The sequence below is a fragment of the Chiroxiphia lanceolata genome, chromosome 2 (assembly GCF_009829145.1).
Source record: "Chiroxiphia lanceolata isolate bChiLan1 chromosome 2, bChiLan1.pri, whole genome shotgun sequence".
NCBI classification, from domain to species: Eukaryota; Metazoa; Chordata; class Aves; order Passeriformes; family Pipridae; genus Chiroxiphia; species Chiroxiphia lanceolata.
In genome coordinates this window covers 85,044,538-85,062,054 of record NC_045638.1, presented here as the reverse complement: position 1 = coordinate 85,062,054, position 17,517 = coordinate 85,044,538, and the positions used below count along the sequence as shown (strand labels likewise).

At 41.6% G+C, this 17,517-nt stretch overlaps 1 protein-coding gene across 4 annotated transcripts in view; it reads right to left on the bottom strand.

Moving 5' to 3' along the window:
* The window catches only part of ME3 (malic enzyme 3), a 118,325-nt gene that overhangs the window by 12,224 nt on the left and 88,584 nt on the right, over positions 1-17,517 (bottom strand). For all 4 annotated transcript variants that reach the window (XM_032679959.1, XM_032679958.1, XM_032679962.1 and 1 more), the window contains exons 6-7: positions 14,925-15,028; positions 4,987-5,096 (exon numbers count right to left, since the gene is read on the bottom strand). In XM_032679959.1, coding sequence (XP_032535850.1) covers positions 4,987-5,096; positions 14,925-15,028 — 214 coding nt within the window. The remainder of the gene's footprint in view (positions 1-4,986; positions 5,097-14,924; positions 15,029-17,517) is intronic.

Here is a 17,517-nt window from a genome sequence, read left to right as displayed (position 1 = left end):
GAAATACAAAAGGCCAAGGGTTTTTAATGTGACTAGTGATTTGGGGGATCTCATCTTGAAGTGCCTTGAAGAGGTCTCATTTGAATGGTGTAGGTGTTCAGGAGTTTAGAAATCCAGTTTGTTTAGTGTCTCAAACTATATACATCTGAAACTCTCAAATTGGTGGTTCTTTGAGATAAATCAGTTATATTTTTATCAGGTCTAGTTTTAAAAGACTGCTAAAGATGGCCAGAGCCAGGAGATAACATGGTTTATGCTTTTGTGCACTGTTCTCTCTGCCTTGCCTGTATGCGTGAAAGGCTTTTGAATTACATGATCAGATACAATTAATTAAATAACAGAGATTTCTTCGTTTTTCTGCAATTCTGACTAAATTTGCAGAACAACTTCTGCTGTTCAGTACTGAGTGAGCACCACAGAAAGCAGCTGAGTCAGTCAGGAATTATTTGCCTTGGGAGATCCATACTGTTCTCATTCATCTTCATGTTCCTAGGTGCACCTTCCAGAAGATTCACTTTGTAATCCCCAGATACTGAGGTTAGGTTGACTGGGCTAAAATTCCCTGCATCCTTCTTCTTGCCTTTCTTGATGATATGTGTGACATTTGCCTTTTTTTTTTTTAGGAATTAGGAATCTCTTTAATTATCAAAACCTTTCAAAGAATGACTTTGTAATGCTGTTGGACACATATCTCAGATGCATCCATAGATGCATCTCATCAGGTCTCATGGACTTTGCCTGTTGAATAATCCCTCCTAAATAGGCAGAAGTCCATAGAAACCCTGTAACTTTGCACACCTAAGGTTCTCAGCACAGAACTAGGACTCTGTGTGCTTTCTCTGATCTGCATGAGGCCTTTGAAATCATCTTCCAAAACATCCTTGTAGCCAAACTGGAGAGATACAGACCGAACAAGTGGACAATAAAGAGGGTAAAAAAGTGGCTGGGCTGTTAGACTCAAAGGCTTGTGGTCAGTGGTACAAAGAGGCCAATACTATTTAAGTTTTCCTAACAACCTGGATGATAAGACAGAGTTCACTCTCATAAAGTTCATGGATGATCATAAATTAGGGATAGTGACTGATATAGTAGTAGATATAACAGTCTCACAAGGATCACAGCAGGCTGGAGAAATGGGCTCAGGGAAACCTCATTAAGGTCAGCAAAAGCAAATGCAAAGTCCTACAGCTTTGCAGAAGACTTTGGGGTAGTGGTGGACAGCAAGCTGAAGATGAGCCGGCAATGAGCCCTTGGGGCACAGAAGGCCAACAGCCTGCTAGACTGTGTCAACAGAAGTCTAGGCACTTTTATTTCAGCATTTTTGAGGTCATCCCTAGACTAGCATCTCCAGTTGGGGGCTTTCAGCACAAGAAATATATTGAAAAACTGGAGTAAGTCCAGAGGAAGGACACAGATATGACCAGGGTATACAAGGAACCTGAGTTTGAATGGGCTGTAGAAGACTAAGAGGGTAACTAATTTCTGTTTACAACCACTTAGTGTTTGTAAAGAAGCCAGATTCTTCTCAGAGATGCACAACAAAAAACTGATAGGCAACGAACACAATTTGCATCTAGTGAAATTCCAAACAGATATTAGGGGAAAACATGCACAAGGAAGATGAGAAAACTTTGGAACAGGCAGTACAAAGAGATCGTGAATACCCAGCCTTGTAGACATTGAAAAACATTTGGCTGGACAAGGCTCTGAGGAACCTGATCTAATGTCAAAGTTGGATCTAAGTTTGAAATCATCTTTTATTTGAGTGATGGCTGGGTGATGTCCAGAAGTCCCCTCCAAACTAATGTCTTCAGTAAACTTACGTAATTTTTTGTATGAAGCGGGAATCCAGAGATGCCTCCTTCAGGGATTCACCAGACTCGACACCTTTGTAAGAACTTCAAGTTGTCTACTTTCTGTTTATCACTGTGAACAACTAAGTGGATCAAAGAGCAGAAAGAGAAAGAGAAGGAGCTAAAGCATTCTTATGTCCCTTAGATTTCTTATGTGCTTCACAGCTTGCCCTGGTACTTTACTGAGAAAAATGAAGAAGTGACAATCAATTTTCTCCCTTAGAGCTGAAACTGAAGCTGTTGCCCCTTGCATGAACCCAGACAGAGCTGGGAAAGGAGTGATGTCATCAGCCCCATAGAGGAAGGAGAAGCACTCCCTTAATGGGAGCTCCCACGTGGGCACTGTGAGCCAGCTCCTGCTAGCTCCCAGGCTAATGGCTTTCAGGCTAAGAACAATCACCCTGTCCCAGTTTGTGGTACCTGGCAGGCATCCTGCTCAGCATCAGCAGGCTGGCTCCAACTGGAACGAGTCTGAGTCACTTTCATTCTGTGGGGTTAGGATGGGTTTGGTAATATGGTAATTTGTAGGACAAAAAAAAATAGATGTTAATATTAAAACTGTTTTTCTGTTTGTGTAGGCCCTGAGGCAGCAAGAGGGAGGCCTAAGGGAGCTTAAGAGAAGCAAGTTATACTTCTTTCCCACATCGCAGCTCTGTGTGTGTGTAGACACACTGCATCCAGAGTCCCATTAACCAATGGGCAACAAGTTCAAATTATTATAGCTCAGGCCTGATCTAACTTGCACTGCTTGTACCTAAGATGTGTTTTTAAATCAACATACTGAAAACAATACTGGCTCAGAAGCTGGGATAATTCAGGCTTAAGGAGGTCTGTTCCTGTTTCATTTAAGTAAAATGAATCAGGCCTGCTTAAAAAAGGCTTTGTATCATTCTCATTAATCATTTAAACACCATTTACATTGAACTCTCCCACTTCTTTAAGTAGGCTAGTCATGAAACACCAAGTCTGAGGCAAACCCAAAGAACTGGAGGGTGTAAGTGACAAAATGCCACTTTCTACCCTTCTCATATCATATGTGGATGCAGAGAGGTGTATTAGGGTGGGTAAATCAGACTACTCATCCTAGCTTCAACTCTATTATCTCTGCCATGACTCCAAGAGAGTTAACTGTGTACATCCAGGTTACTTCAGCTTCCCAAAGGTCCTCAAAACCCTGACCTGGATTTCCCTTTTCTTTCTGACAGTTACATAAAAAAAGTCTAAACCAGTGGCTTGCTTTCTTTGACTCATCACTTGTTGTGTAAAAGATCAGCAGGATTTCTTCCCTTATCTACTATTGTGAAAACAGTGACAGCTAAATGCTTTATTTGAGAACATAACAAAGTGTTACTACTAAGAGGTAAAATCTTACTGTTTCAAAAGGTGGAACTCCAAAGATTTTTCAGGGGACTTGACATCCGTGTGCTGTGACACACATTTAACAGGGGAGAATCAGATAAAGTCCATTCTATGGCAATACTGTTTTAGAGCATCCTCTTGGATGTGGTTTGCTCCTCAGCAGGAGTCATTACCAAGAATTGTCTGAGGCATTCAGCTATGACATATGGCCAAAAGAAAACTATAAAAAATACAGTCTCCTGCTTCCCACTCAGAATGTTCAGTTTAGCATTAATATGCCCTTTTTTTTTCCTCTATTAATCCAAAAAACCTTTCCAATTCACTAAGAAAGTTTTCCAGCTCATTCTAGTTCTGCCTAGAAAACCTACATCCAGGCCTCGATGTGTGACTTGCCACATCACTTGGCCTCTTTTCTTTTTCACTGCTGAGTCCCCTTTGATTTGCTGAGAGAGCAACTAATCCAAAATAAATCTTTTCAACACTGGCTTCTTATTAAGGCCTTCATCTCCCCATCTTCAGAAAAGTTTGAATTGTTGGTTCCTCCTTTCAAGACTTCAATTAAAAAATGTATCTCTGGGTTCTCTTTTTCTGTGCTTCCCTCTTCACTGAAAGTTTCTGTGAGTGGCAAGAATACCTGATGAATCTTCTTTTACAAGAGCATCTACCTCCCATTCTCTGAAATGCCTTAAGCTCCTCTGCTTCTAAACGCTCTTCACAAAAATGTCTTCAAGCAGGTCCATGCATCCCATTACACCAACCATATTCCCACAAGCCAGGGTCTTACTCCTTCTTGTGCCATGACAGATAGGAAGAAGCTGCTACACACACTGCCATATATTGCTAGATAAGTAGAAGATGCAGAAATAGCACTGGAAAGTCTGCTCACAAAGGAACCACCACTGTGTGAAAAATAACACTGATATTTCTTCCACTCAATTCCACGTACAATTGAGGATAAACTCAGTGTACTGCAAATAATTAAATACACCACTGGAAATTTCAGGCAGGACTAAACAAAAGAAGAGATGAGGGGATTCACAGGAGAAGAACTGGTTGCTTGTAATCACTTGGGAAGATCCTGTCCCTGTCAGATGGGCAAACAGCTCTTCCAATAGTTTAAAGCAAAGTCAGCACCAGACCAGGATGCAGATTGCATCCGTCTGGGCATTTGAGCAATCCTGTTGACTGCTGAGCCTCTCAGGGCCTGGGAGACATGCTGGCTATAACCCCAGCTTTGCTGCTGTCATTTCTCTTTGACACTGGAAGAGTTATGTTAATCACTCCAGGGGAGAACAGATTTGTTCTCAGATTACTGCAGAGTTAGCATCCATGGAGAGGAAAGAAGCTGGTTTACCTTTACATTTGTTCATAGAATAAGGAAGACAACAGCAGAGGGACAATGCCAGGATCAGCTAATGACCACCTGGCTCATGGAAATGGAAAGCCTTGCAAAACTGTTAAAACATCATCATTGTTTTAGCTAAATTATAGAAAATTAACGGAATTCTCTAAGTTACCGTAATAATCTAAAGCACATAGTCCATTTTCTCCCTTGAACAATGTCTCTGCAATGAACAGCTAAATCCCTAAAAGTAATGGAGACTCAGTTTTCAACTCAGACAGCTGTGCTTTTGGTTGTATTTTTAAATGCTTATGTCTAAACTCTAAAATTTGTTTGACAACTGACTATTGTATAATAAACAGTCTTGTGATATTAAACACCTCTTCTCATGACAAGGTGAAGGTTAAATTTGATTTTCCTAACAGTACTTACCCTGAATATCATCATTGAATGTACAGTATCTGTTGCGGTATTTATTGAGGAGACGAAAAGCGTTAGCATTGCCAAAATCTTCAAACTGGATCAGACAATTCATGCCGTACCTGCAAGGCAAAGGGTAATTTAAAATGGATAAAAATATTTACACAACATGGGATAATACACACCATCTTTCACTAGGTCAATGTAGCTAGAGACTCCAGTGCAGAGATAAAAGTATCATGAGAGAAATGCAACACAGTAACAGCAAACAGGATCACACCCTCCCCAAGGTCCACACACAGAGAAATGTGGAGTCAACAAGAATAAACTGTATTCATAATTCAAGTGGCTTCTTAATATGCATACCTATATATATGCATCTTTGGACTTTCGGTACAAAAACTTTTCAGAGGAGCTTTTTAAATCAAAAGAGATGCTCTTTGGTATTGCAACTGCCATGTCGCAATACAGCGACTCTGACTGCAAAGGGAACACCAGCTAAAGGGACACCACCGAGTGCCCACTTCAAATGCAGGTGGCCAAGAGAGACAGAAAATCTGCCCATAGGATGCCATGGAGTGTGTGTTTCATGGTGCGACTGAGTGCTTCCTGGTGTGATTTCAGGGTCACACTTCTGCGCTTTGGAAATGTTTCTCTCCATTGAGGTGCTTTGCAGGAAACCAGCATGCAATGACAGCTAGTGACCTGTAGAGTGAAAAAGCAGGAAATATTTGCAAACTTTCCATAATTTTCCAGTAATTTCAGGACAAGTGTGCTGTTCATAAATTGCGTAATATTCAGAATGCTCCATATCTATACATGTTCAGCACTTTGTATGACTCTAGTCTGCATTAAAGCTTTTCAAATAAAATCTAAAAGGGCCATAAGTCCTCATTTCTCACATGTAAATGTGACAGGGCAGTGAGAGATGCTCAGGAAATGAGTAATGCAACTATCAGCAACTTCTGGGTTGCAGGCAGGTGAAGGGGCTCTAAATAGCTGCACTTTGTTAGAGACCTAAACCATTCAGGGACTGTAAGTAGCGCACAGGCAGCATCACCTTACATGCCTCCCATTCAGACTTTCCTCCTTTGCCACTGAAATCTGAGGTAGGGACACCACTGCTTTAGCCTAGAAATTGATACTGGATAAAACATACTCCATTTGAGAACCGTGGCTTCTGTCATGAAAAGGTCTTTTCATGGCACTCACAGTGTGGGTAATCAGGCTCTCCTGGAAGGGCCTTGAATTTTTTATTATTATTATTTTCCATTTCAAGTATGTCTGTCAGTAAGGAGACAATGATAAGCACATGCATTGTTCTCCTTTATTTGTCACTATGAGAAACTCACTTCATAAACCTCCTGGTCTCAAAAAGGGACAAGGGTTGGCTCTTACTTCATATTATCTTGTGCTTGCTTTTAGAAAAGGATCACAATGGGGACAGAGTTTTTAGTATGGCCTGTAGTGACAGCATAAGGGATAATGGTTTTAAACTAAAAGAGGGTAAATTCAGACTAGATACAAGAAGAAGAATTTTTACAATGAGAGTGGTTAAAGACTGACACAGGTTACCCAGAAAGGCGGTGGATGCCCCATTCCCAGAAACAGTCAGGTAAGGTTAGACTGGGCTCCAAGCAACCTGGTCTAGTTGAAGATCTAGATGCTCCTCTTATTCATCATTTGAATGTGTAAGGAAAACATGGCTAAGATGGAGATGACACAACACCCAGAACAGTTGCTAAGATCTCATAGCAAAGAATGAGAAAATCTTTATGCAACTTCAGTTGCTATAGAAACTATTTCTCAGTCTTATTTATTCATATCACTGAGGAAGTAACATTACTGACTTGCTTAACAAAACCAATGATCTCAGCCAGCATTAATGTATGTGTGCCCAGAATACCCAAAGAATATTTGGGTAGTATCTAAAAGTAAAATGTAGCCAACTTTGGACTGGAGCATGGAAGACCTTTAATATGCAACGTTAGGAAAAAGTCCAACTCAGGTGAGAAGGTGGAGAATACTTGTTATTGCAAAGGGAAAGGGTAGCCAGAGAGCCGCCACATGTACTGTAATTCAGCCAACAAAATACAGTGCAGAATGGGATTTCTTCCACTACTTTTACATATCTAAAGGTTGGTTGTGTAATGCTCAGCCGGACAACTCTGACAGCCCTCTCAGACACTGGAGAGAAAAGGCACATCCAATAGCAACTCCTTTGAAGTAGTCTAAGTGGAAAATAAAGTAGATAACAACTCTGGAGATGCTTCTTCCTTCACAGTCTCTGTGAAGACAGACTAAAATGACCAACTTAAATTGAGATGTCTAACTTTAGACACCTAAATTAGGAGAGATAATCTAATATTATCTAATTATCACAACTTGTTAGGAAGATCTTAAATATATGTCATGCACTGTAGGTCACTGGCTTATCACCCTTTCAACTGCAATGCTATGCTGCCCTTCGGAGTCTGCAATTTCTTTGTTGATCTGCTCTATGGAAATTGCCCTGGTCTGTTCCTTGTGATCCCCTGTCAGCACACAGAGAAATACTTGAGGATGGAATTAATAATACTGGCCAGTCTTCTTCCATCATAATATTTTTAAAAAGAAAACTGGATTTTGACAAAACTGATTTTGCAAAGTTGCTGTTTCATTGGAAACATTGTATTTCCTATTAAGAAACCAAAATTAATGAATTCTTTTTGGAGGAATCACTTTTAACGAGGTAGGCTTTCAGTGAACCATGTAAAAAATTTTGCTCCGTTTGACCTGTGACATTTGATATGAATGCAGTCCCAGTTAGTACTCACATGATTGCTGCCTATAGGTACAGGAAAAAGTGATTGTAAAGAGAGTATTTGAACAAGGATTTCTGAAGATCCCCTCCAAGACATATAAATATTCTTAAATTTACAGCTAGATTTGAGGCTGGCCCTGCAGAGAGATCTCGTAAACTGCTGTGGTAGAGAGAGACTCCTGAGGTCAGTCTGGTTGGCTTGTTGCCAGTTCTCAGAGATTCTTCCCCCAATCCATGTGACTCCTAACTTTCAGCTCAGAGCCTGAAGGAGATTTTGAAGCCAAGAGCAGCAGGTCACATCAGGACTGAATGTTTTCCAGTCCAGGAAAGGCATAGCCAGCTAAGGTTGGCTCCCTCCAGTAATCTCATCCTGACTGTCAATGACTCATCTTCTCTAGAGCATTCTATCATCTTCTTGGCATCTGGGACGTTATACAGCCAGGATCCGACTGCCTTTATCTAAAAGGAAACCTCAAATGTAGACTATCAGGATTTCAGACTGACAAGGTATATTAAAACAGAGTAAGTGTCATTCTCCACTTTGGTTTCTTTCATTCCCTAGTTCTTTCTCTCCCTTTCAAAAAAGGAAAGTTTTATTTCTTGATTGATTTTGGATTCAAAGCATTCCCATTCCTCTTGGGCAGCCTGTGGTGTGCAATTCTTGGGATTTCTGCAGTTACATGTCTCCTTGTGGAACTAGAGCTTTCCCCTCAGCATGAGTCATTCCTACACTTGCAGGCTGTTGAAAATGATGCTTGGACAGAAGTGTTTTTGAAAGAATTCAGACATGCTGAAACTTGTAACTGGTGACACTGCAAGAGTCATTATTTAATACCATCACCATGTCTCCTGGTTCACTGTCGGCTGCCAGACCACCATCTGGGGCACCCTGTTCTCTGCCATCTCTGGAATTAATTTACCCATTTTATAAAATTGGAAACAAAAAGATATGCTTTGTCAGTTCTTCCTCATCCAAAAAAATTACACTGGTCTTTCATGGTAATGATTATATTGCTGTCTCATTAGTTTGCATATTTTGTGATTTTGTGCCGTACATAATTATGACCCGAATTCTGGCTCTCTTACCTTGCAAAAATCTTCCTGTAAAAATAGCCTCCCTGGGAAATGCTTTATAGAATGGTCCCATACACTAATTTTAATCCAATCACCAGCCTTTGCATAGCAAATCTTGTACAAGCAGTGCTTTCAATGAAACAATATACTATTGATTAAAATAATAGTACAAGACAGTCACCCTAATGAAGGGTGACTTTAGGAGCTAAACACTTATAATATTACCAGTCTGTTGCAAAAATTATCACCTGAAAATCTTTATTAAAAAATTATCCAATTTCTGGAAAACACACAAACATAGGATTCATGCTTGATTATCACTGTATTGTTGTTCTGGTACTGTTACTATCAGCCTAGAGCTACGCAGAATCTCTGGGCTATGCTAAGAGAAAAGATGCTGTTAGCAAAGTCTCTATCCCCTGTAGAGGATAATACACATTTCTCTTGGATGACCACATGGAACAAGTGGAGGAACAAAAGTGTGAAACAAAAGAGCGTGAATCCCAGAAGAAGGAGGCAGATGCTTTCCTGATGACATTGCTATTAGTTTCTTCAAAAGACTTCTCAGTTGCCTAAACAATCTCATTACGCAACTTTATCCTTTCATCCTCATTTGTATGTACCTCTTTGAGTTCACCCAGACTCATTACAAGCCATGAGATCAGAGAGTTAAAAATTCATGAGGCAGCAGGTACCATTTGAGAAGCATCTGACCAAAACGGTACAAGTCAGAACTTCAAGGGAGGCCTGAGGACTGTGCAGCACCTTTGCTGACCAAAAGGGCATTTTCTTTGACAATGATCGGGGAGTATAATATATTCCTACATGAATGGAAAAAAAAATTACTTGCAAGAAGGTCCGGTTCCTTTATGGAAAAAATTACAAGAAGGAAGTTCCAATCCCTGTCTGAATTTAACGGTTTGTAACACTGTTTTCAGTCATTCATGATGCAAGGAATCTGCTTTGAGGAGCTGCAACTACTACTCATAGTCTTAGATAAAACCAGGCAGAGAAGAACCAAATTGATCTTGCCCTTGTCCAGGGTATAAGCAGGAGATGCAACCATATGAGTGCTGACCCTCAGATGTAGCCTTGAGCTACCCTCTGACAGACAACAAGGAATGGAGCCTCACCACCTGCCTTCTGCACAAACAGAGCTTCCACAGCTGCATCTTTCTGAAACTGCTTTGTTAAATCTGGCTTAGGTGGAAAAGCACAGATAGAAAGCCTGGAGCAAAGGCCTTTGTGATATCTGTAACTGTGTTACCCCAAAGGATTTGAACACAGGGTAATAAAAGTCCATTGCAACAGTGATCCCATTGCAGCACATCTGGAGCTCAATCATTCCCCAGTAGCAGAAAATCAAGCTAATGAAACCTAAATATTGTTCTTTGACTTAAAATATCATCTGGTGACTAAAAGCAGATTACAGATGCTGGCTGATGAGCTTATCCCACATCAAGGCAGGATAACGGAAGAGCTGGGGTGGCTCTTCCCATTATCACCACTTCTCCTTCATGGATAGTGTCAGAGTCCCTCTGGCCATGGTAACTGGGGTAGATGGGCAAGGAGAATATCCATCTTGTATTCCCATGAGGGCTGGAGTTGGTCTATACCACCAGCCCTGCCGGGGCACCAGTGATAGATAGTGTGCAGGCTTCCTAACAGACGCAGATGCTGAGGAGCAACTTAGGGTGTTAGCAGTATACATGAAGGCTTTGTTGAGGGATCAGAGCCTAGAAACTTAAGTCTAGTCTTTCAGGATCAACTAACCAAGTTAACTACAGCATGTGAAGAAATAACATGGGGGCACCTGTACCGCTGATTTTGTTTCTGAAAAGTGATGGTGAATTTGTGATCCATGACCCTGGAGAATTGCTGAAACAGAAGTCGCTTCTTTTCAAGCAGGTTCTGCTTGTTGGAGAGCACATGAGACCTGACTTGGTATGTTAGTGGGTAAAAGTACTGGGAAGGGATTAGACAAAGAGAAATCAGGTATAAAACAAGCACAACAAAAAATAAACTCAGAAGAGCTTTCTTTTCCCATTTTGAGAAACTGAATGCTTGATGTCCTGATGCCTTCTGTGCTCTACCTTATGGCACAGGCCTGTAGAAAGTTTCTGTTTCCCTGGTCACTATGCTAATAAGCAGTGATGGGAAAGGAAAGGGGAGTAAAGTTATAACAGGTTAATGAGGCTTCTGTGACAGAATTTGCTGGTGTGCGGAACTGCATTTGTAGAGTCTCAGGCTGCACGCTCCATATCTGCCAGCAAGTGACTGAGGCTGGAGTTCAAAATAGAGGCTGGAGCTCTGGGACAGGCCATCCATCAACACGTCTGGCCCCTTGGAGCCACCAAGTTGTACTGTAACTGTATGATGAAAGCTAGAGAAGGAGCAATTGGAATAGGACAGATATGGAACTGGTCTCCAGTTTCCATACCAGTTTAGGAAAAGAGGAGAAAGAGGGAAACATTTACAGAGGTAGTTTGCTTTGAAAGAGAGCCTGAGAATTAATGCATATTGTTACTGTAGATGCTGGGCTGAAGTCCTTCAGAGCCCAGAGAACACACTTCAGCACAACACATCTCTCATGGTGTTTTAATTTCAACATTAATTTGCTCATATAGTCAAGACCCAAAAATCCTGTGGTTTATTTCGATTATGATCCTTGGACAATTCAGGTGAATATTTACTTCAGCCTACAAAAATGTACCAGTTTAAGAGTAAGAATAAATTGTCCTTTGCCACAGTAACTGAGGGAAAACTGAAGCAGCGCATTTTTCCGTGTGAAGCATATTACTCATTCTGAGAAAACAGCAATTTGTCAGGCTGCTTCACACAAATACAGGTAGGCCTAATGGGCCAAATTCTGCATTTAATTGCCTTCCAAGAGAAGCAGAATGGATAGCTTGGAGCTCTCCTTAAACAGCTCAGTCAATTCACATGTTTTAGGTGAAAGAGTAATGAACAGAGGTTTAGGCATCAGGAAAACATGAGAAATGTATCCAGCTTTTTCGGAAAGGGCTTTTCTTTCTAAAATTGCCCAGAAATCACCCTTTATTTCAAAATACTGGAAGTGCTAACTCTGAAGCCTCTGACACACTCCTTGTTTTATTACTAGGCGGCTATTATGAGACCAGGAGCCCTTTCTACTGACTGTATAGGTCTCCAGCAATAGAAATTTGACATCTGTTTGATATTACTATTCCATTAGAAAATTAAAGCTTCATTCCCCTGGCCTTTTTTGTGGGCTCTGACACATTCCACTTCAGTGACAAATGTCTCTTGAGCCAGGAGTGATTTGACAGGGTGCGAGGTACTCCTGCAGAGGAACTGACAAACGGTTTCCATGAGAAGTTGAAGTACCCTCAGGAAGTAGACAGAATTTCTGCATAAACAACAAGGAGAAAAGGAAACCCCCCAATTGCACAGGATTTGTGGCAACCCAAAAGGTTCCTCCCCAGACAACTGAATTTGCATGTGACATTACAGACTTGCATAACAGATCACAGCAGCTCATATTCACAGGTTTCCTCGTAAGTGGAAGCAGCATGTTCTTGACCTTCTGAACAATTTCTACTTCCTCTTGTAACAGAAGCAAGAGCTCCTACTGGGTTGAATCCAGCCATTCCAGTGGAAATTTGAGACCAAATGAACCTGTTTTATATGAGTTTGCCAAACCCAGGCTGATAGAAGGATTATTCACCATCCCAGAGCTCCCAGAGGATCACACTCCAATAATGCTTTTCAATACGCTGGTGGTCAGGATGATAATAAAGGGTAATGGTTCCTTTCTCTCAAGAATTTCCAAATACTTTACAGATGTGAAAGGAGAAGTGTAAAGCAGAATTTCCCAGTCCCACTTTGTTGAGAACTTTGGGGGGGCTTACTGTATTCAAGCAATTCATCCTGGCTAGGGGAAACAGAAAAGCTGTGACAAAGGCCCCAGGAACTTGATTCCCAGTACTTGGATGAAAGCCTTAGACATGACATCACCTCCTCACAAGATAAGAGTTCATTGTTTCATGGTCTTCTCCCTTCAGTGTAGAGATTAGCTCATGTAAACTAAACACAGGAAAATAACATCCAATCCTTCCTCTCCAAGCGCAAGCACAGAAAAGGCAAATTGTCTTTCTGGCCCTTTCACAAACAGCACAGGAATAGTAGGTGCAATCAGCTTTGCATTCAATATCGCGAGCATAAATCTCAGAGCCAAATTTATGATGGCTGAGACCATCATCTGTGTTGTCATTCTATTGTTCCCTTTCTGTCATCAACACCTACACCAAAACACCCTCATGGTCTTCAGGCCAGAAGGAAGTGGGACAGTTTCCTTGATGGATTAATTAGTGACTACAATCAAAACAAACAGAAACCCCACAAATCAACCCTGATGACTCTTAAATCTTTTCTACTTGCAGAGTCTCTTGTGATTTCTTAGTTGTGTTTTCTACGCTCTAAGATTTTCCCACTAGATAACCCACAAGCGTCTAACGTAAGACTACCCTGTAATAAAATGGCATTTCAGTCAAGCTTTTTTATCAGAAATAAAGAAGAACAAACCAGAGCACAAACAAGGAATTCTCTCTGCAGTCACCTGTATGTATTTTTAATCCAACAGGCAAGGCAGTGTTGTTGTGTTCACATTCACAGATACAGGGGCTATAGCAAATATCTTTACACAGTAAGTGGGCGATCGCAGCTGGGCAGGTTGAGGCACTGGCTGGCTGTCACATGGCACATGTCTACACTGTGCTGCTGAACAGCAGAGGAGAGGCTTCTGCCTAACCCCCTGGATGTGCACAGGGTGCACCATAACACTGCACAGATGCTCAAACTCTCCACGACACACTCGCCCTCCTCAAAACTTGATTTGTCAGTTGTGACTGAATGGTCTTCTGCATTTCTGCCCCTATTTCCTACATCCCTTCACCCATAGCCAGCTCGGCAGTCAGACTGTGTGTGTAAAGATGTGCTTCTCAGTGGATGGGTAGGTGCTGTCATCAGACACTGGTCACGATGTTTCCTACCTCCAAGGAGACATGCTGAACTGCATGCTGATGACACACGTACCACCCACTCCCTTCCATTTGTGCAGGAACACACACAGTCCAGCAGCCAGCTGGAGACACAGACAGAGGGAAGATCAAACATAGCTCCTTCAGCTGTGAAGAAAAGACCATAGGACACATAGGCAGGCAGCAGCCTGGTAATCAGGCACAGACTGCAGCTCTCTGCTGCTCCTTATCAATATCATCTGCTGCTTTAGGGAAGGCAAAAAAAGCTGCTTAGGGGCTTGGAGTTTTCCAAATATTAATCTTTTTTCCTTAACAGTTGTCCTCACTTTCTTTCTTATGGTAACCTCTCCATATAGTCATGGAGATTTTAATACATTTTCTTTTATTTTTCAGAGAGAGGTGCACACACAACAGGGCTGAGGCAGTGCTTCTGTTCTTTCCAAATAAAATTCCGCGGTACATCAGAGACCCTCTATCCCAGTTAGTAAGTAAGAAGGGAAATATGCAGTTGGTCTGTCCCACCACTAAAAGGCCAATGCATGTAATCCTGGCCTTCTCACTCCACAGACTTAAATGCCAACAGGGAAGTTCCTATTTTAGACAAAGCAATAGACAGGCAGTCTGCAAACTCCACACCGTGGGAAGGAACATAACCACTTCCATTTAGATGATTTCCTTCACGATGGTAAGAGCTAGAAACTTCCTTTATAAAACGTAAACAACCCAAAGTTTAGGTTCTGACTCTACTGAATGAGGCTCATAAATGCATGATGGAGGCCAGATACAGCCCACAGGACATATGTTTGACACCTTTGGCCTATAGGGACAGGAAATGGTTATAAATAGTCAGTCCCATTTCAGTTCTCCGAAGACAAATATTTTTGACATGAAGTGCTCAAGCACAAAGAGTCATTTGCAGACCACCCAGGAGACTTGAATTGAAATGACCTTCCTCTGCTTGGATGATCAATTATACTAATGTTTATTTCACAAGTTGCAACATTTGCTCTTAAATGGAAGCAGCCCAGAGGAGCCATGTATATAACCCCACTTACTTGTTGGTAACTGCCTGCATAAACTCATCAATCAGTTCGTCGTACTGTTTCCCACGAACCCTCTTGTGTTTCAGTCCAATATAGAGTGGATCACTCAGGAGAGCCTAGGACACAAAGCAATTCTGTTGACATCTTCTCTTCCACGGATGGATAGAGATTTATGTCCCAGCCTACCAAAAATGTTTGTCTGATATGGTCGTATTAATTTTACTTACTATGCAGTGAAGGCCAGCTCACACATCTCTTCCCAAGCAGAAAGTGTTTCCATAGGAAGCTACGGACTATCTTGTCTTGTAAATAAAGTCAGAGGGATATAACACTTCTAGACTGCTGTAGGAAATGCATCCCTAGAACAGCTCTACCAAAGGCTCTCTGCCAAGGTGCCTTGCTCCTAGTGAATAAAACTGACCTTGCGTGGGGAGTGTTCACTGTGGATTCAGTTCTTAATTTTGCACTGAGGTTACCAGGAAAGTTGATCATAAACAGTGCTTTGAGAATGAAGATCGCCTCAAGTAACTTGAAATTACATGCGTAGTTTAGGCCTTTAAAGTGACAGCCCAATGTTGACCACAATCAGTGATCAGCTACCAAAATGTTTCCAAGACCTGCACCTACCTAGCACTCACCTCGGTTATCTGGTAGGTGTCAAGGAAAGGTATTTTCATATAACAGATAAATTTACATTTTGGCTCCCAATAGGACCATAAAAACAGGCCATTCCTCCAACCAATCCAGCAGGTGTTGAATCAGGACCCATAAGCCACCTATAAAGGACTGTGTCAGCATGGAAATAGCTTATATTTGGGAGAAAATTACAGGACAAACAGTGGCAGGAGACAGATGGGCCAAGATTTCTGTGAGTCACTGCAAAGCAACTCTTTCCCGTCCAATATCAGCAACCGAACTATACACATGATATGGGCATGAGCCATCTCAAACCTATTGTCCTGCAGCCATATGGCTGTAAGTATTGGCAGGTATGCTAATACCAGATCTGTTTTTACAGCCATAGCTGTTTTCCCTTAGAAGGAAAGATGGAAGAGATTTTCCTTTGAGTTTGATACATTAGCTCTTCAGGGCCACGGAACAGGAAGGAGACCCACTTGTATTCCTTCACTGATTGCTCCTACAGTACCATGTGCTTTGGGGCCTGTTCATGGAGTATAAAATTCTCCCACAGACAAAATTCTCCCACAGACAAGCTGAGAAGTGCCAAGATCAGAAAAAAGACTGATTTGCTGAAAGTGTATACAATGTATTATGGACCGTCAGAAAAACAAACTGGCAACTGATTCTAAAAATATAATACAACTGCTGTACTTACTGTGTTCTACCTGAAGTTCCTGTGTTAGCAACAGGGTCACCCCTGGCTCACCAGATATTAATAGGCAGAGATGAACAGGATGAATGCCTATAAGAGGTGTCATATTTATGCACTGATAAAGGAGCTTATTTGTGGGACAGGATGGGCTAGGATGTGCTTAGGGTTCAGTTAATCTGGGCTTATGCACAAAAAAAAGCCATTAAATAAATAAACAAATTATTTATATTGTGAAGAAATATATTGTTCATATTGTTGGACATATCTTAATCTCAGATGCAGAAATTACCTCAACAGAGAAGTTTCTGGACACGTAAGTTACATCTGATCTTGGGCGGAACAAAAGTTCCCAACACCGACTCTGTGATTCCTTTTTTCTGATGCCATCTGACCCTTGGAGAGGCCTAAAAATCATTGGTGCCACTTTGGATTTTAGTGTCCCGTGGATGCTGAGATAGAAAGAGATAGTCATGCACAATCAGAAGCTTCCCTTGGGAAGGGAAGCACTTTCACCCAGCTCCCTCTGGGGGGAAACTCCAGCTGGGGGGCTCAGAGCATGCTAGCACTGGTGGTGTGCAGACCAGCATGGAGGAGAGGGAAGAGATTGTGGACCCAAAGTCAAGTACAATGCTCTACTGACTAGAGACTCCAAAAAGTGAGAGACTGAGACTTAATTCCCGCTTTAGCCTCAGAGGGTCCAAGACCAGAGTTCCCCCTTTTCAAGAAAGACCATGGATCAGGCTGAGATGAGGACACCCTATATTCCGTAAGTCCATGACAGGCCACTATGCTAAAGGGACAACATGAGGAAGGAATTAAAGCTCTTATACCCCAAATTTGTTATTCCTCTCAAGAAACCTGTGTTTGGTTTACGTGAGGTCATGTGAGGTACAAGTACATTCTACAAAAATGGACAGACCCAGGCCATCACAAATAGCTATAGGATATTAATTTTAAAAAACACATCCTCACAGATGTCCATTCTGGCATTGCTAAAATGTTTCACTTTGGCCTTTCTGAGCCAGAGTCATAAGGTAAAAATCTGCAAACAGATGGAGTCTCCTTGCTTGGTTATCATGTGCAGTAACATGTGCAATCTGACAAAACAGTGAAATTAATCATTCCCAAACCACTCACCAGGGATTCTCCATTTCTGGAATATAGTCACCTCTACACAGAAATGAATATCTGCCTGTTTATTCACAATTACCAGAGGAAGAATAAATCCAGGATTTCCCGCAAAAAGCCTATCAACTCACCTTGCCATGCTGA